The following is a 27,344-nucleotide window of genomic DNA, read 5'->3' as shown; positions in this document are numbered from 1 at the left end:
CGGGGTTGGGGTGGGCAGTGGGCTGAGCGGGGAAGGCAGTGGGCGGGGTCTTGGTGGGCAGTGGGCGGGGTCGTGGCGGGCAGTGGGCGGGGTCGTGTCGGGCAGTGGGCGGGGCGGGCGGCCCTCGCTTGGGGAGCTGCGGGACCCTGCGCGGAACTCTATGACGCTCCCATGGCCGGTCCCTCGCCGTGTCGGTGACGTGCAGGGGGCGTGGCCCGTCATGGCGGCGGGGAGAGGTGAGCAGGGCTGGGATGGGGATCGGGATAGGGATCGGCCCCGGGGCCTCGGCAGCGTGTGCGGGGCTCAGCGTGGGGCCGAGCTTTGCGGCGGATCTGCGGTGGCCTCAGCCCCTCGCGAAGGTCCGGGGCTCCGTGCGGGTGTGGGGTCCCTCCGGTCCCTCCGGTCCCTCCGGCTGCGGCACCGGGCAGGGGCTTTGCTGCCTCCGCAGGGGCCACCACGGCTTTGGGAGCCGCGAGGGTTCGTTGCGGGGACAGGCGCCGCCATCGCTCGTCGCTGCCGTTTCCCGCAGGTGCCGGGCGGGCGGGTGCGTTCGGCTGGTGACGGGCTATAGAAGAGCAGGACCGGGAAGGACAGGCGGCGTCGGGAGCGGGGACACTGCAGGGAATCCCTAAGCAGGAGATCAGTGGCAATAAAGGAGATAAAGGACCGAGCGGTTTGTTCCAGGCATTGCCAGCGCAGGATGGAGCGGAGCTGCTGTCGCAGAGGTGGCACAGCTGTCACCACAGTTCTCCAGCACAGACGTGCTGGGGACAGTACGTTACAAAGCTGCAGGTCGCCCACTGTCTCCCCTGAGCCTTGTTGCAGTGCAGGTTGGGCCGCAGGGTCGCTGCTCCCGCTGCTGTTCGCTTGAAAACCTTCCGACCTGCCCCAGAGGTGCCTGGTGGCAGTTTGGTCCTTCATGACGAGGCAGCATCTCTGCAGGAGCCCGCTCAGACCCGGACACTGGCCGTGCTGTGCTCCTGAGCACGTTTTCCTAGAGAAAACAACACCCCTCTTCTTTCCAGATTCCCATTTTGTCTGGCACAGTGCCCTGCTGCATTTATCACGCCCAGAACGTTTTAAAAATCAGTGTTTGGTCTTGCGGTTTCACTTGGGTTACATTTGCTTGTGAAATGAGGGGCTGTTTTTATTTTACTCTCGGCATCCAGACTGTAAAACACCCAATGGACATTCCCTTGCCCTTCTCGCCCTGTGTGTAGAACAAGTGCCTGCAAAACCCAGCCCTGGCACCCCAGGGATGCGGGGTCTGCAGTTCAGGATGTTCACTCACTGTGGGGTGGCTGCTGGCCCAGGCACTTGCAGATAGTTCTTTCAATAACTTTAATAAATAAAAATTGCATCATATAAAATACGGTCAAATGCCAAAGGCCCTTCTCGTTAAACTGTGGAGTGCACTTAAAATTGGTGATGGTGAGGAGAGCGCACGAAGCCAACGTCACAGAGAGAGGCACAGCTTTGCTGTTTGCAGGTTTGACATGGCTTTTCACTAAGGCAAGTTTTGACATTTGAAGGCTGTTTAATCCACTTAACAAATCTCTGATCCTTCATCTTTTGACCCCAATAAGTTTCTTTTCCTGCGCAACTGTTTGTCCTTCAGCCTTCATGTCTTGATGGATTTTCTTGGGTGAAAAAGAATGTTTTTCCACTATCCACATGACTAATAATAACTAGCTGTAGTAGAGGAAGGTGAGATGGGACAAGGGGATGTGTGAGCCCTCAGCAAAGAACTGAACATGTTCAGCAAAGTTGCAGGTATCTTGCTGGGGGCACCGTCGTCCTGCTGCTTTCTCATCTTTAAATTCCCTTATTTCCTTTCTGTCTATGATGTCTGACCCGTGCTCATGGCTCTTGGTTGCTTTCCTGCCATTACAGGCTGTAGCTCCCGACAATGAACTTCCCTCTTGCTTAATCGTCTGAATTTTTGCTGTTATCCCGCCTCCTGGACGCTGTGTTTTCCAGATCACTCCATAGCCTTTCTCTGCACGTGTTCCAGCTTGGTTTAATTTGTCTTGCGCGGGGATGACCAAGACAATCCACCCAGCCCAGAGACACAGCAGTGCTTTCCCGGCTCGTGTTAACACTTGGAGCGTGGGGGTGTGCTGGGATCTGCCTGTCTGATCCAGCCAGAGAGGGGCTTAATCCAAGACAGTGATTTGTTTTCTTTTTCTCTTTTTTCCCCACTTACTAGAGCACAGCTCTGCGGTCCAGGCTCCCCAGCAAACACACGCTCCAGGAGCCCTGTGCTGTTGTTTACTCTGATCAATTGTGCCGCTGGGACAGAGCTGTAGTCAAACTAAAGATGCCACTCTTCTTCCGTAAGAAGAAACCCAGCGATGATGCTCGGAAGCGCCTTGAATACCAAATGTGCCTGGTAAGCAGCACCAAGGTGTTTTCTGTTCTTTTTGCCTGCTCCTGCCAGCTGACTTGGTATGTCCCCTGTGTTTCCAGTAACTGTGTCACTGATGTCACCGACACAGCGGGTCATCTTCCTAATGTACATCAGGGAATTGCTGCTTTCCCCGTCTCCCTTTGCCATCCCCAGGTCCCCTTCGTGCCACTTCCACCCCTCTCTGCCTCTGTGGTCCCATGGAATGTCCTCCACCTCACCTCCCACCAGCCTGCATCTGGGACCCCATCACTCCTTTCTCCTCCATGCCCCTTCACTCTTACAGATCTCCCAGTTAGCTTTTCCTACCAAGGAACCTGTGACATCCCCTTACCTAGCTTTCCTTGTGCCCTTCTTTGGCTTCTCATTATTATTATTATTATTATTCTCATTATTATTATTATGATTAATGTTCTTCCTATCACTCAAGGACTGACTTGTTAGACGTTGCTTTTTATTTCCCTGGATGAGGATTTAGCCAGGATCCTCTGGGGTGCACCCACAGCTGGTCGGCAGAACCGCCAGCCATGCAGCAGCCACAGATTTAAAGTTGGCTTTCTGAAAGCGATCTTCTTTGGAATTATTTCACCTATTCTGCTGCAGGAGCTGTGGACCAGTGCTGGCTTAGGAGGCCTGCTGTGCTCTACCCCCAAGGCACCTGCATTTTAATAGTGACAAATTTATGCCTGTTAGATGTCTGTGGGGTATTTTGGGAAGAGAAGGCTTTGTTATGTACCAATAATGAAATCAGTTTTAGTGAGTTTATTCACTTGGAGGGTTTCTGTTCAGCTCCTGTGGGGCTGTGGTGGGATGGCTTAATCTGTCCTGTCTAGAGTTAGTTCTATATTGCACGTGCTTAGTTTAGGGTCACGATATCCAGTTCTGAACACTTAACAGAGGCACTCACATAAGCAGGTTTTATTCCCTCATGCAGTACCTTTTATTTAAGAAAATAATTCCAGAGATGCAACGCTGCTCACGCTGAGGTTTGTCCAGTTTCATTGCTGTTGGCAGCTGCAATGGATGTAGTTGAACATGGAAAACCACTTTGGTACGGCAGCAGTGAGTCCTTTTTGCTTCTTTCACAGCAGAGCTGGCTCTGCAGGCCCCGTGGAAGCAAAAAGGCCATGGTAGGTTACTTTGGTTTCTGTGTGCGGTTCAGAAGAAGCTCCGTCTGCTGGGTGAGACACACCAGTGACACTGCAGGCTCTTTACAGGCTGGGACGGCACTGCTGCTGTTCCTCAAAGTGTCCTTCTGGTGCTTGAGAACCCATCATTTCCTACCCCATATCCTTGCAGATTGTGCAGAATTAGGATGTCTTTGCTTCCTTGTGCAGAAATTCATTTACTGCACCAAAAGGGTTTTTTCTGCAGTTTGGTTTCCCGGTTGCTTTTGCTATGGCAGGTGTAGCAGCACATCCTTTGTTTCTAGCGTCGGCAGTGAATTACCTCGCTGCGACAGAGAACTGCAATCACATATTTTAGACAGAGGCCAGGTTAGTCAATCTGCAGGAAGAGGTCATGTATTTCTGCATGATCTGATCCTCTGGCTGTGTATCTTCTCTCTCCAGGCAAAAGAAGCTGGTGCTGATGACATTCTTGACATATCCAAATGTGAACTCTCAGAGGTACGTCCTGTACAACAGCCGGTATTAACTCACAGGTCTGATTCCTCTGTCTGCTGCTTGTTACCGACTGTCAGATCTGGAATCACGTCTGTGAGCCTTGAGACAGAAGTGGCTTTGTTACCTCCACCTCTTTGTTTATCCACCTTTTCCTATGTCTGCTCAGCTCTGGCTTTCAGGTGGGGGCTTCTTCCCCCCTTTTTTTTTTGTGGGAGGTTGCCTGTCCTATGTGATACTTCAACAACATTTCTGTCCTGAGAATCCTTTCTTGTTTGACAAGATGGGAAGGGCAGATTGGTCTCACACCCTCCACTAGTACCTTGGTAGGACCCTAGTTTGGGCCCTCATGGCCTAATTTTGCAAGTCGTAAGGGAATTTGTTTGCCAAGGGCTCCTTGTTTCCAATCCTAGAGCTACAAAGTCTGTGGTTATTTTTCTCTATGAGTGAAAATCCCTGGTTAAGGCTGGAAATCTCACTTCCAGCTTGGCTTCTTTTACAGCAGCCAACTAAAGTCGAAAGGAGCTAGGGTGACAGATTGCCAGGCTTGCGGAGGAGACACAGCTTTTCATTCCGGCAGCCAGGCCATCCTGTTAAGCAGAAGCCCATCTCCATTTCACTTCCAGTTTATATTCACTGTTCCCTGTTTCTCAAACACATTGGTACCCGTGTAACCTTTTGCCACAGGACGCCTTTGCCAAACAAGCTGATAGACACTGCCCTGCTCTTTGGGGAGAGCTTTGGGACCCCCCCAGAGAGGACAGGTGTCTGCTGTGCAGCGTCAGGTGGTTTTGCTGAGACTTTGGGGTGTTTTTTCCAAGACCAGAAGCCAACAGCATCTTGTGTGTAGGTTTGTGAGCTGTGCGGGACGATCTGTGAGCTGTCGGGGTGGAAGGGTGACAGACGGGGGATGCGCACAGAGCCAGCTCCACTCACAGCTGCGGCTGCACTCGGATCCCCAGCAGCTCCTTTTGGTTCGGTACCATAAAACTGTCGTGCTCGTCTTCTTTTTAGCCTTTGTAGTTTCAATAAATAAAAAGTGAGCCGTCAGTTTGGTTTGGCCGTTGCTGGTCCCACGCTGCAGAGCAGGTCGTGGTGCTCAGAGCTGCGTGCGGCACAGGCTGGATTTGCTGGAATATCCCCATTCTGACCCATTCTGACGCTCGGTCCCGCGCGTTCTCACCTTTCTTAGCCCACCGCAGCGTCTGCCGGGGTTGCAAAACCACTGAATACATTTGTAGGATGACTAAATGAGAATAAGTCTGAACTCTTGAGTCATCATATTATATATGATGACTCAATATATTGAATATTAAATCGTGCAAGACTGGGACTTCTGCCTAAACCTCAGTCTGGTCTGTGCACGACACCGTTGTGTTCTGGAGAGCCATTGCAAGCAGTTTAACTGGAAGCTAATTGGGAAGTACTGGCATCCCGGGCCAAAACCATTGGCCAGTCATTTTAAGTGTCACTTGCATTTGCATTAAAGTTAATTACTCACACTTTGCAGGTGAATACCACAGAAGTGCTTACAAAGGATCTTGAGAAGTCTGACACGACTATTTTTTTAATTGTTTTTAGGTTCCTTATGGGGTCTTTGCAACTTGTAAAGTCTTGCAAAAAAAGGTGAGATGCAATCAGAAATTATGAGATGATTCCATTACACTTGAGTATTATTGTTGTGTTTGGAATGACTGTATGTGGTTGTTTATGTGTCGCTGCAGAAGAAGTTTGCTTGTAATGAATTTGGCTACTTGTACAAGGCTGCGTAGAGAGCAATTTGGGTAGGACTAGTCCTGTCTGTGGCCTTAGAGCAACTTCTGTCATGGAGATGAGATTATTTGATCTTAGCGTGTCCAATGCTGTTTCTCATCTAAGAAACTAGGCTCTTGCTTAGATCTCATGCTAAATGTTTGACCTTCTGTGAAAATCCATTTATTATTTTAATATTTCACATGATGCTGAATAAGATATTAAGCTCTCATACGGCCTCTGCAATTAAATCTTACCAAATGTGCTTGTTCTCTACAGCAGCATCTCTTGTGTTCATGTTTCCATGGCATTTTTCCTCCTCAGGTGCTCATTATTCACACGAATAATCTGACGTCTTTGGTTCCAAAGTCCTGCAGCCTTCTGAGTCTCATAACTGTGAAGGTAACTGTGATTCTTAACAGTGAATCCGCAGCCTGTTTTCCTTGCATTCGAGCTGCATTAGAACACACTTGTCCAAATAAATCCCTTTTGTCTGACTGTCTTCGCCAAGAATCAGTAACAGGGTGTTAAATCTGCCTTCCCTGGGTTTGTGTAAAACCATAGTCAGTCCAGTTTATCCTCTTTGCAATCCCCACACGTCCTCCCATGCTCGGTCAGGGCTGAGTGTTGTGGGTCGGATCCATCTCTCTTTTGCGCTGCTGGGCCGTTTGAATGTGAACGGAGCCTGACAGGGTTTAAGAAGCGTTTGGACATCACCCTCAGACACATGGTGTGAATGTTGGGATGTCCTGTGCAGGAACAGGAGTTGGACTCAATGATCCTTGTGAATCCTGATTCCAACTCAGGACATTCTATGGTTCTGTGTATAGAGGCTTCAGTTTTCAAAAGACATACAGGAATTAGGTGCCCGTATCTCCTTGAAAACTTCAGCTGGTTCTCAAAGCCCCATTGGAAGGGAAGTAATTTTCATTGCTAGATAATTCATGACCTTTCATTCTCGCACCATGACGTCTTTTCCCAATGTTATTTGATGAAATCATCTACTCTTCCAGGTTCTAGACCTGCACAACAACCAGCTGGCATCGCTTCCTGCTGATATTGGCCAGCTGACATCTCTTCAGGTAACAGATTTGCAGCTGCATCCCAAGTGTCTGTAAAGAGCATGTTACAGGACACCAAGAGTATGGGGTTACCGCTGTTTATTTTATAATTAATCACAACTTAAATGATGCTGCTCATATTGTCAGATCGACCTGACTTGGCTGTGGCTGTTGAACTGGCTCGTGGGAAAGGGAGAGCAGAAGAGCGAGCGTGCTGAATTATACAGGCCCAGCTTAGCGCAAGGGCTGCCAGTCCACATGGCTCACGCTGCCAAGCTTCCAGTCCCGTAGATTTTGCTGGATATTCAAGTTTTACCGTTTTCCCTGATGTGATTAGGCTGGGAGCTCAGCAGCGTGTCGTGGTGCACACTGAGGGTCCCCCTGCTCGGGGACAGCTTTGGGTTGGGTCACTGCTCCCGGGTGGGGGCTGGGGTGGGGAGCACTGTCTTTGAGGGCAGCACTGCTTCTAGGTCCTGCACCTTCTGCTGGTTGTGAACAGAAGTATTGTCTAAACCCAATTTCAAGTTGTCCTTCTGGGCCTGAAAGCTGTTCCAACAGCATAGATGTGTAGAAGCCCTGAGACTTGTATAAAGAGTATCTTGAATATCTTTTCTGTTAATACCTTAGGTCCTAAACCTTGAAAGGAATCTTTTAAAATGTCTTCCACAATCTATAGGAGACCTTGCGCAGCTCCAGATGCTCAATGTCAAAGGTATGGCACGGTTCTTGTCGGTGCTCTGGGCAAAGCACCATTTATTATCTGGGTTGTGTTGAGCTGCATTAGTAATTACTCCTGTATTATTCCTTGCAACCAAGGTTTACACTGTGAATGCTGAGGAAGAACACAAGATTTAAATTCAAATAGTTGGCAAGGCAGGAGAAATCATCTAAGCAGAAAATGGCCCAGACTTGGTCCCTGTGATGTTTTCATTCATCCGGTTAGTTTTCTCAAAGGAGAGGGGTTTGGGTCACTGTGCCCCATCTCAAGAGCTGAAGCTCACCTGTGTGCCTGCCTGTGGGCGGAGTTTCGGAGCCCTGAGTGCCCCGATCCTGTGGCCAGGGCTGCCGAGGGGGCCGGAGGGAGCAGGAGACCCAGGTGGAGCTGGGAGCGCCGTATGTGCCCTGCAGGAACAGTCCCAGGCCACAGTTTGTCCCCCTCTGGATAAAGATTTAGAGCAACCTAAGAAATCTGTCTATGCAGATTCAAACATAAGAAAAATAGTAGGTCATTGGCAGAAGCGGTTCAGTAAAGCAAGCAGAGCGGTCAGCCCGGATAAACCGAATGACGATCAAGTCCACCAACACCCAGAGCTCTGCCCTTTGAGTCTGTGTATCCCGCCAGGTTTGCACAGCCCTAACACACAGGTCACAACCCTCCCTCTTTTCAAGACTTTCCACTTATGTGATGCCATAGATTCGGGAGGAAAAGGAGGCTTTGTTACAGGGAGCTGCTGCTGACACAGGGAAGGAAATGGAGGGTGAGCAGTTTAGAAGTGCAGATCAGTTCATTGCTGTATGTTTGCAGCACACGGTCTCTGACCCCTAGACGTGCAGTCCCACTCTCGTCCCCTTTCTCCCATCTCTGGTACTTACACCACAGGGAAGAAGGCTCCATGTTACAGATATTCTCCCAATAAAGAGCAGGCTGCAGTAGTGACCTGGGTTGAGAAGGTCATTTTGGCATGAGGAGCCAGCTGGACGTGGCTGTGTGCAAGTAGATATTGATCCCCATTTACCTTTGGAGTCCTGGTGTGACCCACAACAACCTTGTTCCTGCAGTAGAGTATAGAAAATAAGTCATACATCTGATTATGGTTTGGTGTTCCAGTGGATGAGGTTGCTGGGTCCTGTTCTGGAAAGGTTACATGGTACTGAACGGCTTTTCTGTCTCTCTAGGGAACAAGCTGAAGGAGCTGCCTGCTACCGTGAGCGGCTTGCGGAGCCTGCGCACCCTGGATCTCAGTGAGAATGCACTCCAGGAGCTGCCGCGGGTGCTGGCGCACGTCCGCACGCTGGAGGTACAGAAACACAGAACCACAGCATCACTCCATGTCAGGGATTGGAAGGGACCTTAAAAGATCAGCGCAGAGCAGCACAGCAACCTCATAGTTCACCTTCTTTCTGATATCACAGGATCCCAGAGTGTCAGGGGTTGAAGGGCCCTGGAAAGCTCATCCAGTGCAATCCCCCCATGGAGCAGCAACACCCAGATGAGGTTACACAGGAAGGTGTCCAGGCAGGTTGGAATGTCTGCACAGAAGGAGACTCCACAACCCCCCTGGGCAGCCTGGGCCAGGCTCTGCCACCCTCACCCCCAACAAGTTTCTTCTCATATTTAAGTGGAACCTCCTGTGTTCCAGTTTGCACCCATTGCCCCTTGTCCTGTCACTGGTTGTCACCAGAAGAGCCTGGCTCCATCCTCCTGACACTGCCCCTTTCCATACTGATCCCCAGGAATGAGTCCCCCCTCAGTGTCCTCTTGTCCAGCTCCAGAGCCCCAGTTCCCTCAGCCTTTCCTCACACGGGAGATGCTCCACTCCCTGCAGCATCTTGGTGGCTGCGCTGGACTCTCTGCAGCAGTTCCCTGTCCTGCTGGAACTGAGGGGCCACAGCTGGACACAAGATTCCAGGTGTGGTCTCCCCAGGGCAGAGCAGAGGGGCAGGAGAACCTCTCTGACCTACTGACCACCCCCTTCTAACCCACGCCAGGTCCCATTGGCTTCCTGGCCACAAGGGCCCAGTGCTGGCTCATGGTCACCCTGCTGTCCCCAGGACCCCCAGGTCTGCTCTCTAATAGGTCATTCCCCAACTTATATATTTATAAACATTAATGAGGTCAGCCGTGTATCTCTCTCTGTCACAGCATGTTTATTTTGTACAGGCTGCCTCTCTTCCTACTTGCTCAATGCAATATGAAATTTAGCACAAAAAGTGGATTTTTAGCGTGTGGGCAGGACCCACTGTGGGGGATTGTAACAAGGCCAAGTGTGGTTCATGGTGTCCAATAGAGCTTTTGTGTCCACCTTCTTGCTTTGGTCCTTTCTGCTCGCTTTTTGCCGTGGTTTAATCATGAAAGAAGTGATCCCTGGGGAGTGAACCTCTAGGTGTTTTCTGCCAGGGTCTGTCAGGGTTTTCTGTCTCTGAGAGCTCAGACTGTGCCTGTGGGCTCAGGTTGACTCAGCCACTTTCCACCACCTCTGATTCAGAATGAGCAGATGGGATATATCCGATGAGGTTTTTGCCTCTGTTGCTGTGGCAGATCTCTGACTCATTGCCAAACTCCGTGGGTTTCTGACTCCCTGGAGTGCACGTTCCAAAATCCAGATTTTTATGGGTGTGTTACCTTCTGGCTGCCAAACTTGTCAGTACTAAATGGTGCAAGTGTCAGACAACAGGGCTGACTCAGACACCCGCGTGGAGGATGCGAAGAAACGCTCTCCTGTCTCCAACACACAACATGAGCGTCACTTGTGTGCAGGCTCTGAGATGAGGGATCTGTGCTGCTTGCTCCCCTGTGCATGATAAAGTGGTTCTTTTCTAGGCCTTCCTGCTGAGTTCTTCTCTACAAGAGGCAATGTCAGGTCCTTTTGGTGGCCACAGCAAGTGGTCCTTCCACTCCTTCTTCGTGGTGCTCCTCTCCGTGCCCCTTGGTCACCAGCCCTTCCGTGCCTCATGCTAAAGGGCTCCAGCACACTGAAATGCCATAGAAAATGTCTGTAGTTGAGAAGGCTGTGCCCTGTTGTACCTAAACACAAATTAGACACGTCTGCATGAGGGGAATGTGCTGCTGAAGGGCCAGCTCAGAAGCTCCCAAATAAGGGACAGCAGGGTCACCTCTGAGAGGTGTCAAACACCCAGCAGAAATTCAATACAACCTCATGTTTATGTCAGGATTTAGGGTAACGTGCAGTTATTGCTCCATAAGTGACATTTTGGGGAGCTGCAGGGATAACTGCAGTCGGACTCCGGGCTGTCAGAATAACCTGGAGCTCTGTGTTCTCTCTTGGAGACGCTGACCCTGGACGCCTCCTCCATGACCTACCCGTCAGCTGGTATCTGCAGTGCGGGTACAGAGGCCATTCAGCAGTTCCTCTGCAGAGGTGAGCAAGGGGAGTCTGTGTTCGGTGCTGAGACCCTGGGGACGGCGCTGTGCACTGTGTGCGGTGCCGTGTTCTAAGATTGCTCTTACAAAGGACAAACATCGGGCTGACTGTGCTTGGGGTGGTTCCTGATGCACACATCGCAGGGCAGTCAGTGAGCAAACAGGAGTCATTGAGACTTGCTGCTACTGTCACGCTGAAATTCATAATGGTTTTGTTAAAGCATCAGAATAGCTGGGTCAGAGGCCGAGTGACTGTAAGAAGTCGTTGCATCTCCCTGTGGTTTCGTTTTCTCAGTTTATTTTTGCTGGTGGGAAGATCAGGCCTTGCCCAGATTTTCCTTCCTTGGGACGATGAGATAGACTCAGTAGCCACTTGAGGTCCCTTCAATTCTCATTTTCTATGAGAAAAGACCTGGGACCTGCAGACTGACGGGTTGTTAGGAGAAAGAGGAAACCAGTTGGAAAACTCAGAGGACAAAATAATGTACTGTGAGTTTGTGAAGTCTGTGTTTAACATAGGCTTTCCTGAAATGAAAGGACAGTCCGAACTTATTTTGGTGCGGGCAGAACCGTCCGCAGCCCCGCAGAGTCGAGGTGCCTGTACCGTGTGAAGGAAGCGTTTCTGTGCTCAGGTCAGCTTCGATCGGCGTCCTGGTGGGGATGGGCTGGCACCGTCTCCTCTCAGAGCTTCTCCTCGTTAAGCCTGAGCTGACAAAGATCTTTTGGGCGCCTGTCTGTGTGTGGAAAGGCGATGCGCCGTCGGACGCAGACTCACACAGCCAGCCCTCGGCAATGCTGCCAGGGAGGCCTTTAAACACCAAATGTTCTTGGTTTGTTTCTGACACCTTCCAGAGTGTGGGATTGAGTACTACCCGCCCTCTCAGTACCTGCTCCCCGCGCTGGAGGGTGACCGAGGAGGAACATCCGTGGATGGGGTGGACAGGGCCGTGCAGAAGTACTTGGAGGAGGAGAGCGAGTGGCAGGTGAGGCTGCAATGTGTATAAAGTTGTACAGGAGGGTTTGGGATTTGTTGTTCTGCTCCATCAATGGATCTCACAGCATTTGCCACATCGTCCCTCATCACCTTCCCTGCCATGAGATGTGTCTTTTGGGATCAAGAGAGCATCAGTGCCCCGAGCCCGGCACAGAACAGGGGGCTCATCTGCTCCCCGACAGCTGGGGAAGGCGTTACCCGTGCTGACTCCTGGAACACACACCGTGAAGAACTGTCTCTGTCCTTGAAAGCCATGGTGCAGTCAAGAGGGGGTGGCAGTGTGGCACGGGGTGTGCAGCATGGTTTTTGGGGGGCAGCAAACTGCAGAACCTTGGGATTCCCAGCTGAGTGCTCGGCGTGTCCAGCCCTACTTGGGAACGGTGAGGCTGGGAATGTAATTAGGATAAGCTGTGCTGATTCTTGTGCTGTTTATCAAGTACAGACGAAATTTCTTTGACCCTGGAGAGGCTTGAATGCCTGGACTTTGTGGCTATGTTAATCTTCTTGTAGTTTTGGTTGATGTCTTTACTCAATTAGGGGAAGATATCATGTGGGCTAGAAATATCTACAAAAAATCGCTCCTGGGAGTAAATGTCTGCTCAAATTGCTTATTTTTCAGAACAAATTCTTGGATTACGAGAAGAGAAAGGTAAGGATGAACACCTGTACATGCTTTGTCTGCAGAGTAGCTCCACTTTTTTTCTTGTTTTCCCTCCCTTTATGCAATTTCTCAGCCAGAACTGAATGTTTAGAGAACTGAGTTCTTGCAGAAGCCCCCCGAGCTGCTCACTCCTCACTGCAGAAGAGGGAGCGTGGGGGAATCGGCGTGTGCCCGGTCTGACACACGCAGCCCGCAAGCTGCCATCTCTCCCGAGCGAGCAGTTCCCATTTCAATCAATCTGTGTTCCACACCCGGAGGCTTTTTCGTGCCTCTCTGCGGTGGGAGCTCAGTTTGTGATCCACAGGAACCAGGCAGAAGCGTGTGAGCTGATCCTGCCCCAAACTCCAGCCCCTTCGTGACTCCAACCATGTCCCTTTGGCTCATGGTGCCACCATTCCTGCTCCCTCCTGGCATTCCTGGTTTCTGTCCTCCATTCCCCTGACCCGACAGCATTTCCAGTTTGCTCTTCTTTTTATTTCACTGCTCTTTGTCTTTTTCCCCATGCAAGGCTTGCTTTGAAATAATCAGAAGCTCTTGTGCAGTTCACCTTTCCCCTTCCTAGAGCTGCTCGTAGCCGGCTGCTGCCTTCACTCTGTTGTCCCCAACCAAGGGAATCCTCTTGCCCTCTGGAATTGAGCACAACCTTAATTTTCGGCTTTCCTTCAGGTGTTTGTATTGGCTGGTTTAGTTGTATGGGTTGATGCCCATGGACTTTGGCTTTGTGACTTTGAAATGAGTTGTGGGAAGCTTGGAGATTTTCATAAAGACAGCAGCAGCTTCTGCTTCACCATTTTTGGGTTCCTAAGGAGAAAATATTTCCCTGCTCATCAAGCCTTCTGTTTGCCCATTGGTTTGCTTTCTTGTAGTTGAGGAGGTTACTGTGCCTTGCTTTATGTTTTTGCCAGAATTTATTCTTGCTTGGGAAGGATCGGAGCCATCAATCTCCTGATTCCTGGTGTTCATCTTCCTTCTTACTCCTCTCAGGAAAAAAGAATGCAGGAGAAGCTGGAATTTGAGCGGCGCCTGGACATGGGGCAGAGGGAACACGCTCTGCTCGTTCAGCAGACCAGCAGTCAGAAAGAGGAGATCCTGCAGACAGTGAGGGAGGTCGGTCTCCTCTGGGCAGGCCCCGCACAAGACACGGCCTTTCCTAAACCGACCGCGTCCTCCTTTGGTTCTCTCTTGCTTTGGCCCAGGACCAGCTGAGGCTGGAGGAGGGTCTGATGAAGCACCAGCACTATTTGGAGCAGGAGCGCCTGAGGCTGCTGCAGCAGCTGAAGCAAGCGGAGCAAGGGATCGCCAGCCGCGTCCAGAAGCTGCTGGAGGACAACCAGAGGTAGGGTCTACCTGTCATCTCTGTCCCTCGGGGGCTCGTGTTATTTTTATCCCATTCTGAGCGGTTCGTTTTGCATTTTCTGAGTGTTACGGAACCGGTCAGGATCGATGTCTGTAGGTGGTGCCTCAGCTGTTGAACTGCTGAAGTCCCATTTAAAGGAAGTGGAATGTGACGCTTTAAAAAGTTGTTTCACACGTGTGTGCCACTGGAGCTTTGCAGTGCTGTGGAAAAAATGGGAATTCCTCACGGAAGGTGCATACTTGAAGTATTTGAAGGTACCACTGCCTAGGTTGGATATTAGGAAGAAATTCTTCCCCAAAGGGCTGTGGGGCATTGGAACAGGCTGCCCAGGGCAGTGCTGGAGTCACCAGCCCTGGAGGGTTGGACAGACGGACATGAGGTTCTCAGGACATGGGGCAGTGCCAGAGCTGGGCTATGGTTGAACTTGATAATCTTAAGCTTCTCTTTCAACCAAAATGATTCTATGACACTCTGTGACATTCTGTGTTTCTCCCGCTGCTCTGGTGCTGATGTGGGGTTACCAGCCTGATTAAAGCTGCTCTTCTGGCCATGAGAAGCAAAGTCATTTTCTGGCCTCTGGGGGAGTAGGAGTCCAGCTCAGCTTGGTGAAAACCTCTTGTTTTATCTTTTTTTTTAGGCAAAAACAAAGTGCAGAGATTCTAAAATCCTTGGAGAATGAGAGGTGAGTCTCCCTGAAAGAAACTGTTCTAGAAAAGGGGCAGGAAGCTGGGAAGAGGCTGGGACCTTCCCTTCCCTTCCCTTCCCTTCCCTTCCCTTCCCTTCCCTTCCCTTCCCTTCCCTTCCCTTCCCTTCCCTTCCCTTCCCTTCCCTTCCCTTCCCTTCCCTTCCCTTCCCTTCCCTTCCCTTCCCTTCCCTTCCCTTCCCTTCCCTTCCCTTCCCTTCCCTTCCCTTCCCTTCCCTTCCCTTCCCTTCCCTTCCCTTCCCTCTGAATCCACCTCATGTCAGTGGAGGTTCATGTCATACCTGCAGCTGGTTCTGGTGACTGTGGGAGGCAGGACACTGGAGCAGGTGTTCCTGGTCCTACCCAGTGCGCCAAACCCAATGGGATGGTGATTTTGCCTGTTTTTCATCTCTGAATGGTCCCAGCTAAGGAGTGTGGGAACAAAACCCTGTATTCCCACTATCAAGGACCAACAGAAATCCGACATCTGTTGGAAATGGAGACGTTGATGCAGATGTTTCAGTGATGTGTAGAGGCTGGAGGAATGCATTGAAAGCAACGCTTCCATTCAACCTGCCCTCTAACCTGGCTTTGCCACCAAAAGTGCTTGTTCCCTCCTCTCCTGTCCCTGTGTGCTGTCCCCTCTCTTCAGCCAACTGGTTGTGCTGTGGCACAGTAAATGGATGAGGACACTGACCAGTAAATGGATGGGGACACTGACCAGTAAATGGATGGGGACACTGACCTGGCCGAAAATAATCCCATTTTATAGTTTTCCAGCCACACCAGTTCCTGATCTGTGAAGGGACGTGGTGTGTGTTTGTGCTGGGACGAGGTCAGGGGAGATGGGAATGGAGGCTGGGCACTGCTCACTTAGCTCAGCTTTGAAGTGCTCCCAAGCCTCAGGAGAAAGGAAAACAAACCCAGGGACTGGCGCAGTGTTCGGTGAGAGTGTATGCACGTTGCATAGATGTTGTGATTCTCAGAGAGATCGGCTTTCTGGTCTGAGAGGCAATTGTCCCCATGGCTTTGAGCAAAATTAATGTCGTCTCCCATAGACTTAGAGGTTCCTTATCAAGAGATCACTGAGACTTTTGTGTCCCTGATAAGATGTGGCTTTCCTGGGCGGGTGGCAGGGTGCATCTGCCCAGCCTCCAGGCTCTGCGCTGGGTGGGTGGAGGAGAACTGAGGTGGTGCTGGTTTGCAGGAGTGGCTGAGCTGGTCTTGTTTGTTGGGCAGAATAAGGATGGAACAGCTGATGGCAATAACACAGGAGGAGACAGAGCGTCTGCGCAGAAGGGAAGTGGCCTGTAAGTCCAGACAGCTCTTGGGGCTGGTAAGGTGCAAGAAAGACCTGGTTCCTCTGGAGATGTGCTGAGTAGGTGACAACCACATGGGAGATGCTCTGTCACACATGCATTTTTGACGCGTTGCTTGGCGCAGTGGGGCAGAGCTGCAGGGAGGAGCACTGCACGTGTTCCATAACTGGTCCACTGCTGGTTCTCCTTGAGGTGGAAGCTTTGCTCCCCATGTAGCTACAGCACGTCACAGGAGGGATTTGTGAGGGTGCATAGAAGCACACAAAGTGCCTCATGTTCCAGAGGTCCATAGATGTTAAATGATCAGATTCATGAGTCAGGGGTGTATGGGAAACAAGGATGGTGCTAAGGAGCCTTTTCTGCTCATGAGAACCATGAACACCTCTGCTGGGGTTGCAAGGGGAAGGGTATGTGTGTTGTCACCCCAATGGCAGGTTACTCGCAGAGCTGCAGCCCAGCTCAGGGTCCATAGGCAGTGACTGGGCTCCTCTGAGCACTGCAGAGATGCAACCACAGGCAGAGTGGCGTTTGCTCAGCTCATTTCCCAATAAATAGCTCTGATTCTCGCAGCTGAATGAGCCTGTTCTGAAATGAATGAAATGGAAAAAGCAAGGACAGGTTGGAAATGAGAAGGCAAGTGACTGTAGCAGCAGCCTGTTCTAGACACCGGCTCCTGACACAGACTGACCGCACTTGTGTCTCCCAGCTGCCATGCAGCGAATGCTGGCCGAGAGCTACAAGAACAAGCTCATCCAAATGTCCTACGAGTCCCGTCGGCAAGACCTTGTCAACCAGGCGTGCTCCAGGTACGGCGGGAGGTGTCTGGGGCTGGCGGTGCCGCGGTCCTGTCCCTGTCCTTCCAGCGGTCCAGCTGTAACCCCCCGGCCCCAGCAGCTCGTGGCACCGCTGGCGTGCAGCAGGACAGCTGTGTCACAGCAGGGGACAATGCGATTTGAAGACACTGTCAAACTTGATTGAATTAACCACCATCTTAACCACAAAATGCATGTTAATCATTCTTTGGATGAACTATCACTTTTTTACACTGTTTATTTTACTTTACACATTCTGCTGAATGTGGAAAGTGAAATTAGACTGGTCTTCTTCCTGTTTTAGCAGCCAGTTTCATGTTGAACTAGCACAGAGCTCCTTTCCTCGCCTCCCAGGGTTGTCTCATGCTGTTTGCATATACGTAGGCCTTGTTGCACTGCTATAGGTACAGAGAGCACTCTGGCTCTCTGCATTTACAAGAAAGTAACACATTTACACTGGAACAGGCTGCCCAGGGGGGTTGTGGAGTCTCCTTCTCTGGAGACATTCAAGACCCACCTGGACATGTTCCTGTGCGACCTCACCTGGGTGTTCCTGCTCCAGCAGGGGGATTGGACTAGATGATCTTTTGAGGTCCCTTCCAATCCCAAACATACTGTGATACTGTGATACTGTGATTTTAATGTGGCAACGTCTGGCACTGAACAGAAACAACCTCGCGTTCCTGTGAGCTGCCTAACAGATGGCACACACGGTCCTGCCTGCAAGTGCCCACAATATGCGGCCACATTGTCTGGGTGTCGTTGTTGAGCCCTCCCCTCCCAGTGCAGGACAGTGACATGAAAATTCACCACCTGAGCACTTGCCAGGCAGCAGCGGTCCCTGCTGCTCACTGAGCTGTGCACATATGGTCAGCGATGCTCCTGCTCCTGCTCAGTGCTGCAGGTTTGCTTTGCTTGTGGGGACAGAGGTTTTAAATGTCAACCTTCAGTAACCTTGTTCAGTAACAACTTTCCCCATTCCTGGATTCCCCGTTGTCCGCTTTTCCTCTTGTTTGTGTCAAGAGTCTCAGACCCAGCAGTAACTCCATGGCAAATCCATTTTCCTGCAGCCTAGCTGAGATGGACCAGAAGTTCCAGCAGATCCTGGCTTGGCAGCAGCTGGATCAGAACAAAGCCGTTAGTCAGATCCTGCAGGAGGTGAGCGAGGGAGCACACTGCTTGTGCGGGGATCCAGGGAAAGGAACTGCATGCGAAAGTGGGATCAAGGAGCACAGGAGCGAGGGATCGCAGGGCTGGGCTGCGTGCCCATGTTATTTTATTTAGCACTATGTTCTCAACTTTGAGAATCTCTGGTATTCTAACAAACTGGCTCGGATGGTTGGAAGAAAAATGTATTTATTTTTTAACTAGACACGGAATTTTCAGAAGAGACAGCAGCACAGACCATGGGAAGCAAAACTGGTGCGATGATTAATAGAGAGGATTTTGAGACAGAAGTCCTGTGTTTTTGGCAGGTTCCCTGGGTGACTTGGGACAAGCTGCCTACAGGAAGCATTTTTGAAGCCTTTCAATTTTGAACTTGAGAGCTCTGCAGCTCATTGTTGAGAAGCTCTGGCAGCCAGGCCCTGTTGCACAGCCGGGGTGCTCAGCGCTGCTGAAAATGAGCAGCAGGGTGCATGCAGAGCGGTCAGGATGTGGGGTTGAACAACGTGACTGTAACTTCTGTGTCTGCCTGTGAAGTGGGTTTTGTCTTTTGGGACCGAGGGATCAAAGCCGTGGTGTAATCAGCACAGTGCTGCCCAGAGTAAGGACAGTTCAGGTGCTGGTACGCAAGTCACTGCAAGGCAACGGGGGTTCTGCGCCCATCTGCAGCTGCATCAACAGCCTCACTCAGCAGGATTTTGCCTGTCCCTTAGATTGAGATGCAGAAAGCTGCCTTCGAAGCTCTCCAGGTGAAGAAGGATCTTATGCACAGGCAGATCAGGAACCAGGTGAGTCGGCAACAGAGGAAAGAACAACCAGCTGCTAAGCTCATAGTGCCAATCGCTGAGACACTTCTGAGGGAGGTCCAAGCGCTGGGGGCACAGAGCAGGGTCTGGGGGAGAAGAGCTCTGGCATTGCTGAGAGCTCTGTAACTGAGTGTTGGTTGTTCTCCCAGCTCCATAGGAGGAAGGTGTTAGACTCAGGGAAGCAGTGAAATCCGTGCTTCAATCATCTCGGCACTCGTGTGGATGAAGTGCTGGAGAGCGGTCACTAGAGGACAGAGCTGCGTTGGCTCTGTGGGATGATTCGCAATTGCAATTAGGATTTCCTTCAGGCTGTGTACTTAGCAGGGCTGCTGTTTCCACGAGTCCACTGCCTCTCCATCCAGCACATCAGAACTGCAACTTGAGCCATAAGTTCACCTTTTCTTTCCCATTCTTAGCCTGCCTTTCTGAGCTCCATTCTGCAGAAGGTGCAATGCGATAGTCGGGGGGAAGAGCGAGAGCTGGTGGGGAAAGTAGCGGTGGTTGATACACGAGGATGGGTGGCCGGTTTCTGACGTGGTGCTGCAGAACCTTCTCTCTCCTGATCTGACCCTAGCAGAAAAGCCACGGGTCAGGAGTTGGTGGATAAATGTAAGAGCTGGGATACATTGAGGCGCTTGGTGACCAACCTGTGCTAGCAACCTATGGATTGCGCATGGACGATCCAGGAGATGAGTCCAACCCTCTCCATTGCTTGAGTTCATCCAGAAGAGCCCTGCAGTTTGCTCGCATTTACTCTGTAATCAAAGGGAGTTTGTTCCTTGATACCGTGGCTGGAATTTCTCCTATTGAAGTCCAGCAGCCTGCACAGGCAGGGAACGGGGCGCTGAGTGTCGGCAGGAATTCCGTGGTGGTGGCACAGAAGCAGCGTGGCCTGGGGTGATAGATGGCCTGGCAGATAGGCGAGCTGGGCTCTCATCTTGGCTTTGCTGTGGGATCTTGGGCAGCTCACTTCACCTCTCTGTGTCTCAGTTGCCCCACCTGAAAGAGGACCTATCATTATGGGATTTGCTGGAGCATCTAGAAACCAGTTAATCTGCCCCAGTTAATCTGCAGTGGGAGCCGTGGTGTAGGAGGACTTGGATAATCAGCTGCTGCCTTCCAGAGTGGCTGCGAGAGGTTTGCCTGAAGGACCTGATTGCAACGTGCTTCTAGGCTTAAACAGAAGGTGTTTAGAGTAGAGAGACAGAGAATAGAGGACACAGCTCCTCAGGCAAGAGACCAAGAGCAACCCTAAGAGCACGTAGCATGGAAGGGCATTAGCAGGTTCCCTGAACTTCTGCGCAGCTCTGCGGCGCCATCCCTCCCAGGGACCTCATTTTAAAAGAGCATAAATCACAGTCATTTCAAATGTCAGTAAAAATGTTTCATCTTCTGTTTAGATTAAATTAATAGAAACAGAGTTATTGCAGTTGACACAGCTGGAGTTAAAGAGACAAGAACTGGACACAGAGACGCTGCAGGTACGTCGGGCTCTGTGCTGCCCCGCCACCCTCTCTCTGCTCCGGGATCGCAAAAGCTCCACTTGCTTCTTTTGCTCCTTGCAGTTTCCAGATGGTTTTAAGCTTAGTCAGGAGGGCATTTACCCACAGGGCACCACAAAGCCCTCTTTGCCGTCGTAGCGTGGGAACATCGCTGCTGCTCCTTGTCATCTCGGTGCATTGCCAGGGCAGGGGCAGAGCAGCCAGCCCTGGTCGCGATGGGCAGGTCCAGGTTTGCCAGGTGGGGAAGGATTTTGCGATCCAGTTGTTGGGTGTCCCAGAACCACCTGCCTGCCGCGCATCGCATGTCTTCTTACATTGCTGTCTTGTGTTTTGGTTTTAAATACCTGCCAGTGCTGACCGTCAGCTCTCCCCCTTCATTTCTGAGCCTGCTCTGCCCCACCATCCCACCATCCGATGGGCTGACTCCATCAGCAGTCACACATTGAGGAATATCGAGTTTGGCTTAAGCAGCTTGGCTTTAAATTTTGTTATTATGCCTTTGCATCAGTTCTTTTCTTGTGTGTGCTATTTGTGTGCCACCTGTTTAGTGAGCCCCAAATCATGTACTTTCCAAGGGCCAAGTCACCCAGCAGGCTGGTGAGCACTAACTTGAGACAGGGTTCCCTCTGAGCCCAGTGCTGGACACCCTTGAGTGTCAGATTTGGGGTTTGCCACCTTAAATTGTGCAGCTCCTTCTGGTGTCGGGGGCCTGATGGTGGGTTGTTGCCCAGAATTCATGCAGGGGAGACCAAGACCAAGGAGCCCCAGGCAGATGCAGCTGGAGCGACACAGGACTCGGGCGATGCCTGTTGGATGACTGTGGGGGGTGCTCTGCCCTGCAGCAGCTGCGCCCCGTGGGCAGCACGGGACAGGCACGGCTGGGCACGAGGAAATGGGGTGTAAGAGCTGGGCAGGGTGCACCCCACGGTTCCCTGCTCTGGCAAAAGGCTTTGGCAGAAGCTTTTGTGCAGCCGTGCTTGGTACCTCCCATGCAGCAGACAGCTGCTTCCTCCCCAATATACAGGTGCTTTAGTAATGAGCCTGATAAATCATTGGGAAGTGAGAAGAACCAGAAGCACCCTGAGAAAGGGAGGCGTTTGCACAGGTGTCTTGCAAAGCCAGTCTGGGAGAGAGCGATCCCAGCAGGGTGTCGGTGTTTTGGGAGAGCTCAGCTCCAGGTTTGCCGAAGCCGCTTGGGTTTCTCGTCTGGAGCAGGTCCCACATGTCATTAGTTGTCCCTCTCACCGCTGTGGAGCTCCTGATGCAGCAGAACTTTGCTGCCTCCGCCAGGGCAGAGCGTCTCTGGTCACCGGCTCGTGGTGGCTTTGCCCGCGTGAGGCAGTTCTGTCCCCTGCTTAAACAGAGGAGCCTGTCCCTGTGTAGGGTGCAGGTGGCGATCAGTGCGGTGTCCCCACACCTCAGGAGGTCACCCTTCTGGCAGAGTCCTTGTCCCTTTGTCCGTGGACGCCCACAGTCCTTGTGGGTGATGACTCCGGGCCTCTGCTCAGTTAATGATCCTCCCAGCAGGCACGAGCTAATTGGGTTGACCCACGCAGAGATGTCACACGGTCTGGTGCTCCTGAGACACTTGACCTCCTCATTTCCCAGCTCCGCGGCTGCAGCGGTGCCTGACCTTGCCCTGGTGGCCGGCAGTGTTTGATGTGACACCCCAGTGACCACAAGCTTCCCGAGGGCACGGGGAGCTCGCTGCCTTACCTGTCCTGCACCCCTGCAGGCTTCTAGACCTGGTTTCCGATGGTCTTTCTCAGTTAAGGAAGGGAACCGTGAGCACTTGTGATGAAGTGGATTGAAGTGGTGAAAAGCTGCTGCAGGTCTGGGGCTGCCCGGGGTGCGCTGGGGGTTGGCACCACCAGATAATGGTCCAAGAGAAATGGGTGCAGCTGGGGTGTGCTGTGGCAGCTGCAGGAGGGGATTCGGGCTGGCTGCTCAGGGGCTGCCCCCGTGCCGTGACCGTTCCGGGTACGGTAAGTGCTTGGCTGGATCGGGGCAGGGCGGCCGCTCCGGCGCTACGGAGAGGTGGGTGCCAGAGTCCTTCTGTTGCAGGGGGTGATCACGGAGCAACGCCAAGCGCTGGGCTGCCTGCTGCAGCAGCTGCTCAAAGAAAAGAAGCAAAGGGAAAAAGAACTGCGACAAATACTGGTAATGAAGGCCCCTAATTAGGTGCTGTAGATGAGGAAGCGCACGGGCTGGCTGCAGGGAGAGAGCCTGTGGGTCAGCACGGGGATGAAGAGGAGAAGAGGAGGCCTCTGTGGGGTTGTGTGCAGATTCAGAGACTAGTTTAATGTCAGAAAGTGCTTTTGGGGACTCAGTGACCGTCCTGGTGCACTCTGAGGCACCATCATCAATCTGCCCTGTCGGGACAGGGAGTCGAGGGGGATGAGCGGAGTCCCACAAGGTCCCCGCCTGTGGCCTTGGACTCTCCTGAGCATCAGGAGAGCGGGTCCAGTGTCTGGGGCAAAGTGAGTGGAGGGGTGCACAGCCCCAGACTGGATGTGGGGCTGAGGGTGGGATCAACCCGCAGGAGGCCAGAAATGCCCACCGTACCGTGGCTGTGCCCATCGCTGTGCTCGCACCAGCCCTGCACAGCCCAGGCTGGTGGTTTCCCCTCCTACACCTCCCGCTCCAGCCGCCCTAAATACCGCCTGCAGCCTTATCTCGGGCTTTTGAGTGAATGAGTTTGTTTTTCAGCTGGAAATGGAGGCAAAGAGCGAAACCAAACAGGAGAACTACTGGCTGATCCAGTACCAGCGCCTGCTGAACCAGAAGCCGCTCTCCCTAAGACTCCAGGTCACTGCTGCTGTTAATGCTTCACCGTGGCCGTGCTCTGCCGGGCTCTGCTCCGCAGCCCTGCCTGGCCCTGGTGGCGCTCAGACCCCCGCGCAGGCCCACGGTCGGGGCAGACCCTGCGCTGTGCTGAGCCAGCGTCTCTCAGTGGGGCTTGAGGGTTTGGGGCTGCCCGGCCGCTCAGCGTTCTGCCGGCTGGACCTGCCGTCCCACCCTCAAACTTCTCGGCAGGAGCAGAGGAGCCTGAGCACGTTCCTGGCAGGGCCTGTGTCCCAGCCGAACCCCCAAACAGCTCCACAGGGCTCCCCAAATCCCCCTGCAAACCCCTCTGTGTGCAGCAGCTCCTTCCAGCTCCTGCCCTAATATATTGACCAGGGGATTTTGTGCTGCTAAAATCCCCCTGGGGTGGGCACAGAGAGATGGGGCTGAGCTCTGTCCGTGCTGCGTGTCGGCTCGAGTTTGCAAAGCAGGGCCTGTCACATCAGCTGCACAATGGTTGATTCATTCTGCCCCAAATCCAGCGTTTTGAACTGTGCTCATAAACCACCGAGGACCAGAGCTCCTCCGGCTGTTGGGCTTTCGAGTTTCAGTGTCTTCAGGGCTGCAAAATGCTCAGAGCAGGGCAGAGGGCAGGACTGTGTGTGCTGCCAGCCCATGCTGCCTGTCCCCGTGCTGCCTGTCCCCGTGCTGCCTGTCTCTGTGCTGCTTGTCCCCGTGCTGCCTGTCTCTGTGCTGCCAGCCCATGCTGCCTGTCCCCGTGCTGCCTGTCCCCGTGCTGCCTGTCCCTGTGCTGCCTGTCTCTGTGCTGCTTGTCCCCGTGCTGCCTGTCCCTGTGCTGCCTGTCTCTGTGCTGCTTGTCCCCGTGCTGCCTGTCTCTGTGCTGCTTGTCCCCGTGCTGCCTGTCTCTGTGCTGCCTGTCCCCATGCTGCCTGTCTCTGTGCTGCCTGTCTCTGTGCTGCCTGTCCCCATGCTGCCTGTCTCTGTGCTACCTGTCCCTGTGCTGCCTGTCTCTGTGCTGCCTGTCCCTGTGCTGCCTGTCTCTGTGCTGCCTGTCCCCATGCTGCCTGTCTCTGTGCTGCCTGTCCCCATGCTGCCTGTCTCTGTGCTACCTGTCCCTGTGCTGCCTGTCCCCATGCTGCCTGTCTCTGTGCTGCTTGTCCCCATGCTGCCTGCCTCTGTGCTACCTGTCCCTGTGCTGCCTGTCCCCATGCTGCTTGTCCCTGTGCTTTTTCTCGAGGGCGAAGTCTGGGATCTCTCCTTGTGTTTTGCAGGAGGAGGGCTTGGAGCAGCAGCTGATGAACCTTTTAATCGAGCTGTCGGCTGAACAGTACGTGCCAGTGTTCGCACACCATCGAATATCCTTGCAGGCGCTCAGCACCATGACCACCAGTGACCTGGAAAAGGTACGAGGCAGCAGATACACGGTGCAGGATGAGACCGGCTGTGCTGAGTGCGGCCGTGCCCCTGGCCGTGCCCCTGGCCTGGCAGGGTGTTGGTGCCCTGGTGTGTCCCCTCCCAGCAGGGACAGGTGCCAGCCCTGCTCTGTGCCCCGTCTGAGGGGGCGAGAGCTCTCCCAGAGCACTTGCAGGGTGAGCTCTGTCTTTCGACACCCCTCATATGCTCTTTGTACCAGAAATAGCACTGGGAAAATGCCTTTATCTGGTTTGGAGGTGACTCCCATGGCATGGCCGGGTCTTGCCAGCGAGGCCAAGAGGTTGTGGTGTCCCCTTGGGAACATAAGTCCCCCCGTTTCCCCTCCGAGAGCTGACAGCGCTCCCCTTGCCCCGCAGATCGGCGTGGCGGAGGCCGGCCTGCAGCGTGCCATGCTCAGCCGAGCTCAGGAGATCGTGGCCGTGGCCAAGACCATCCCAGGTACCACCGGGTCTTTTCTGGGACACTCACAGCAGGTACCTGGGCCCTGACCTGGGAGATCTGCAGGGCCAGATTCCTCCCTCTGGGCAGCGGGGCAAGGAGAGCAGGGCAGGGAGAACTGACAGAGCTCAGGCTGCACTGTCCAACTGGTCCCATTGACTTTCTTATTTATCAGGACCCTAAGCACCCGTCTGCATGCAGCCATCCCCACACGTGCCAGGGGTGGGAGCTGGGCAGCAGTCCTGCTCAGACCTCCCGCTTGTGCTTGCAGAGCTGCTGAGGACGGTGGACGCTGAGGTCCCTGCAGCCCCAGAGCCCAGCGCGCCCTTGGAGGAGCCCCCGAGCCCCATGGGGCCGACAGCTCCGCCGCTGCAGTGGGACGAGAAGAAGTCGGAGTGTGTTGTGTGCATGGAGCAGGAGGTGAGATCTCAGCACAGGCTGGAGCTGGAGCGAGGGCAGAACCAGGACATCTCCATGTCTGTGTCCCCAGCCTGGCCTGGGCAGTGCCCAGCTCTGGGTCCTCAGCACAGGACACACATGGACCTGCTGGAGAGGGGCCAGAGGAGCCACAGGAATGACCCGAGGCTGGAACAGCTCTGCTGGGGACAGGCTGAGAGAGCTGGGGGGTTCAGCTGGAGAAGAGAAGCTCCGGGGAGACCTTAGTGCGGCCTTTCTGGACTTAAAAGGGGCCAATAAGATGGGGACAGAATTTTGAGCAGGACATGTTGTGATAGGACAAGGGATGATGGTTTAAACTAAAGGAGGGAGATTCAGGCTGGACATGAGGAAGAAATTGTTGTCCCTGAGGGTGGTGAGAGCCTGGCCCAGGTTGGCCAGAGAGGTGGTGGATGAACCATCCCTGGAGACATCCCAGGCCAGGCTGGACGGGGCTCTGAGCAGCCTGAGCTGGTGAAGATGTCCCTGCTCATGGCAAGGGGGCACTGGGGAGCTGGGGAGGTCCCTTCAACACAAAATGTTCTGTGATTCCATGATTCTATGGATGCTCATCCCTCCAGCTCATGAGGCTCGGGCTGGTTTGAGCTGGGCTGGGCTGGCTCCCTGCGGGTCTGGGCAGGACTTTGCTGAGCTCCTGTGCTGGTCTGTGCACAGAGCAGCCGTGGGAGGCGTTCACAGGGCCGCTTGTTCCAGCCTGACCCATGTCCTTCCCTCCGGCCCATTGTTCTTGTGGTCTGTGACAGCCAGACCCTTGTGCACACACAGCACTGGGCTGTGCCTGGGGATGGAGCTGGGGTGCAGGGCTCTGCTGCCCGCCCCGTGACACCCCCGGTGCTCCCCATCTCCTCCAGCCTCCTTTCCTCCTGTGCTGGAGGCTGGCGGTGCTGGGCTGAGTGTTACGGGACAGCAGCACCCTCCATGTCTCTGTCTCTCTCCCCAGACCCAGATGATTTTCCTGCCCTGTGGCCACGTCTGCTGCTGCCAGACCTGCTGCGAGCGGCTGCACACTTGTCCCCTGTGCCGCAAGGACGTCACTCAGCGCATCCGCATCTTCCACAGCGGCTAGACTGGGCCGAGGAAGGTGAGGCTGCCGGCATCACCGCCGTCATCCAGGGCGATGGGCTCTTCTCTCTCCACGTCAGTATTAAACAGGCGCTTGCGCAGCATGACCAGCGCTATCCTCCCCACGCACGGCCCCGACGACAGCCCCGGGTTGGCAGAACGCACGAGTCTTGACAGCTCCACGTTCCCTGATGGCTCCTCAGCCTCTGCCTGGGGTTCCTTCTTCATCTGCACCACCTCCTCCTGCCCACCCAGCAGCCTCTTGCCTGGGAGCACCGAGTGATGGAACAGGCTGCACTTGTGCCCCCTTCTCTCTATTTAATGTATTTGCCTTCAGCGACACCCCTCACTCAGCACGGACACAGTTAGTGTCACCTCTGAAGCCACCGTGACCTTGCAGGTCCTGCTGTGGCTGAGCTCTGTGCCCAGAGGTGGGTGAGTCCACGGGAGGACGCAGGCAGCAGCGCACGATGCCCTGGGCTGCTCAGGGTGCCCTGCACCTCCATTGTCCCAAAGGTTTGGGACTTCTGCTCTGGCGGCCATGCAGCGTGTCTGGGGCACTGCGCCCAGGGGCAGAGCGAGGAGCTCCCGACCTCCACTTCATCCTCTTGTCATTGGGGGGATTCTGCAGCGGCCCCACATCCAGGATTTGAGGGCCCCGCTCAGGCCAGAGGAGCCCAGGGGGATTCCCCGGCCCAAAACCGCAGGTTGTGAGCAGAAAGCATTGCTGCCACCTGAGAGCAGGAGGGCTGGGGCTGCGCCTGGCACAGCTCTGCACGGCCGCCGTGCTTTGGCGTGCGAGCAGTTCTCCATCATCATTAATAAGTAACGATCCCAGCCCATCTTTCGTTTCTTGACCTTGAAGGATAAAATGCAGAGATAAGCCGGGTCCCACCGCAGCCCTGCCC

At 53.4% G+C, this 27,344-nt stretch overlaps 1 protein-coding gene across 1 annotated transcript; it reads left to right on the top strand.

Annotated features, from left to right (window-relative positions):
- Positions 1 to 138: 138 nt before the first annotated feature.
- LRSAM1 (leucine rich repeat and sterile alpha motif containing 1) lies at positions 139 to 27,344 on the top strand. Its single transcript, XM_080356014.1, has 25 exons — positions 139 to 236; positions 2,210 to 2,392; positions 3,979 to 4,035; positions 5,611 to 5,655; positions 6,106 to 6,183; positions 6,795 to 6,863; positions 7,470 to 7,554; positions 8,739 to 8,860; positions 10,852 to 10,942; positions 11,797 to 11,927; positions 12,558 to 12,587; positions 13,584 to 13,706; positions 13,796 to 13,935; positions 14,594 to 14,638; positions 15,878 to 15,948; positions 16,664 to 16,763; positions 17,840 to 17,927; positions 18,647 to 18,721; positions 20,140 to 20,220; positions 22,306 to 22,401; positions 22,951 to 23,049; positions 24,318 to 24,449; positions 24,837 to 24,918; positions 25,190 to 25,338; positions 26,315 to 27,344. Exons 2-25 carry the CDS (start codon positions 2,321 to 2,323, stop codon positions 26,438 to 26,440), a joined length of 2,187 nt encoding a protein of 728 aa, XP_080212140.1. The 5' UTR covers positions 139 to 236; positions 2,210 to 2,320; the 3' UTR covers positions 26,441 to 27,344.

Source organism: Nesoenas mayeri, assembly GCF_963082525.1.
Source record: "Nesoenas mayeri genome assembly, chromosome: 18".
Lineage (NCBI taxonomy): Eukaryota > Metazoa > Chordata > Aves > Columbiformes > Columbidae > Nesoenas > Nesoenas mayeri.
The sequence above is the reverse complement of the archived record's forward strand: the minus strand, read 5'-3'. Positions and strand labels throughout refer to the sequence as shown.

Excerpts from the sequence above, each read along its gene's own strand:
- LRSAM1 (XM_080356014.1), top strand. The coding sequence starts at position 2,321 with ATGCCACTCTTCTTCCGTAAGAAGAAACCCAGCGATGATGCTCGGAAG. Across the intron at positions 6,864-7,469 it reads GCCAGCTGACATCTCTTCAG|GTCCTAAACCTTGAAAGGAA; the intron begins GTAACAGATTTG and ends TTAATACCTTAG. Across the intron at positions 12,588-13,583 it reads TGGATTACGAGAAGAGAAAG|GAAAAAAGAATGCAGGAGAA; the intron begins GTAAGGATGAAC and ends TACTCCTCTCAG.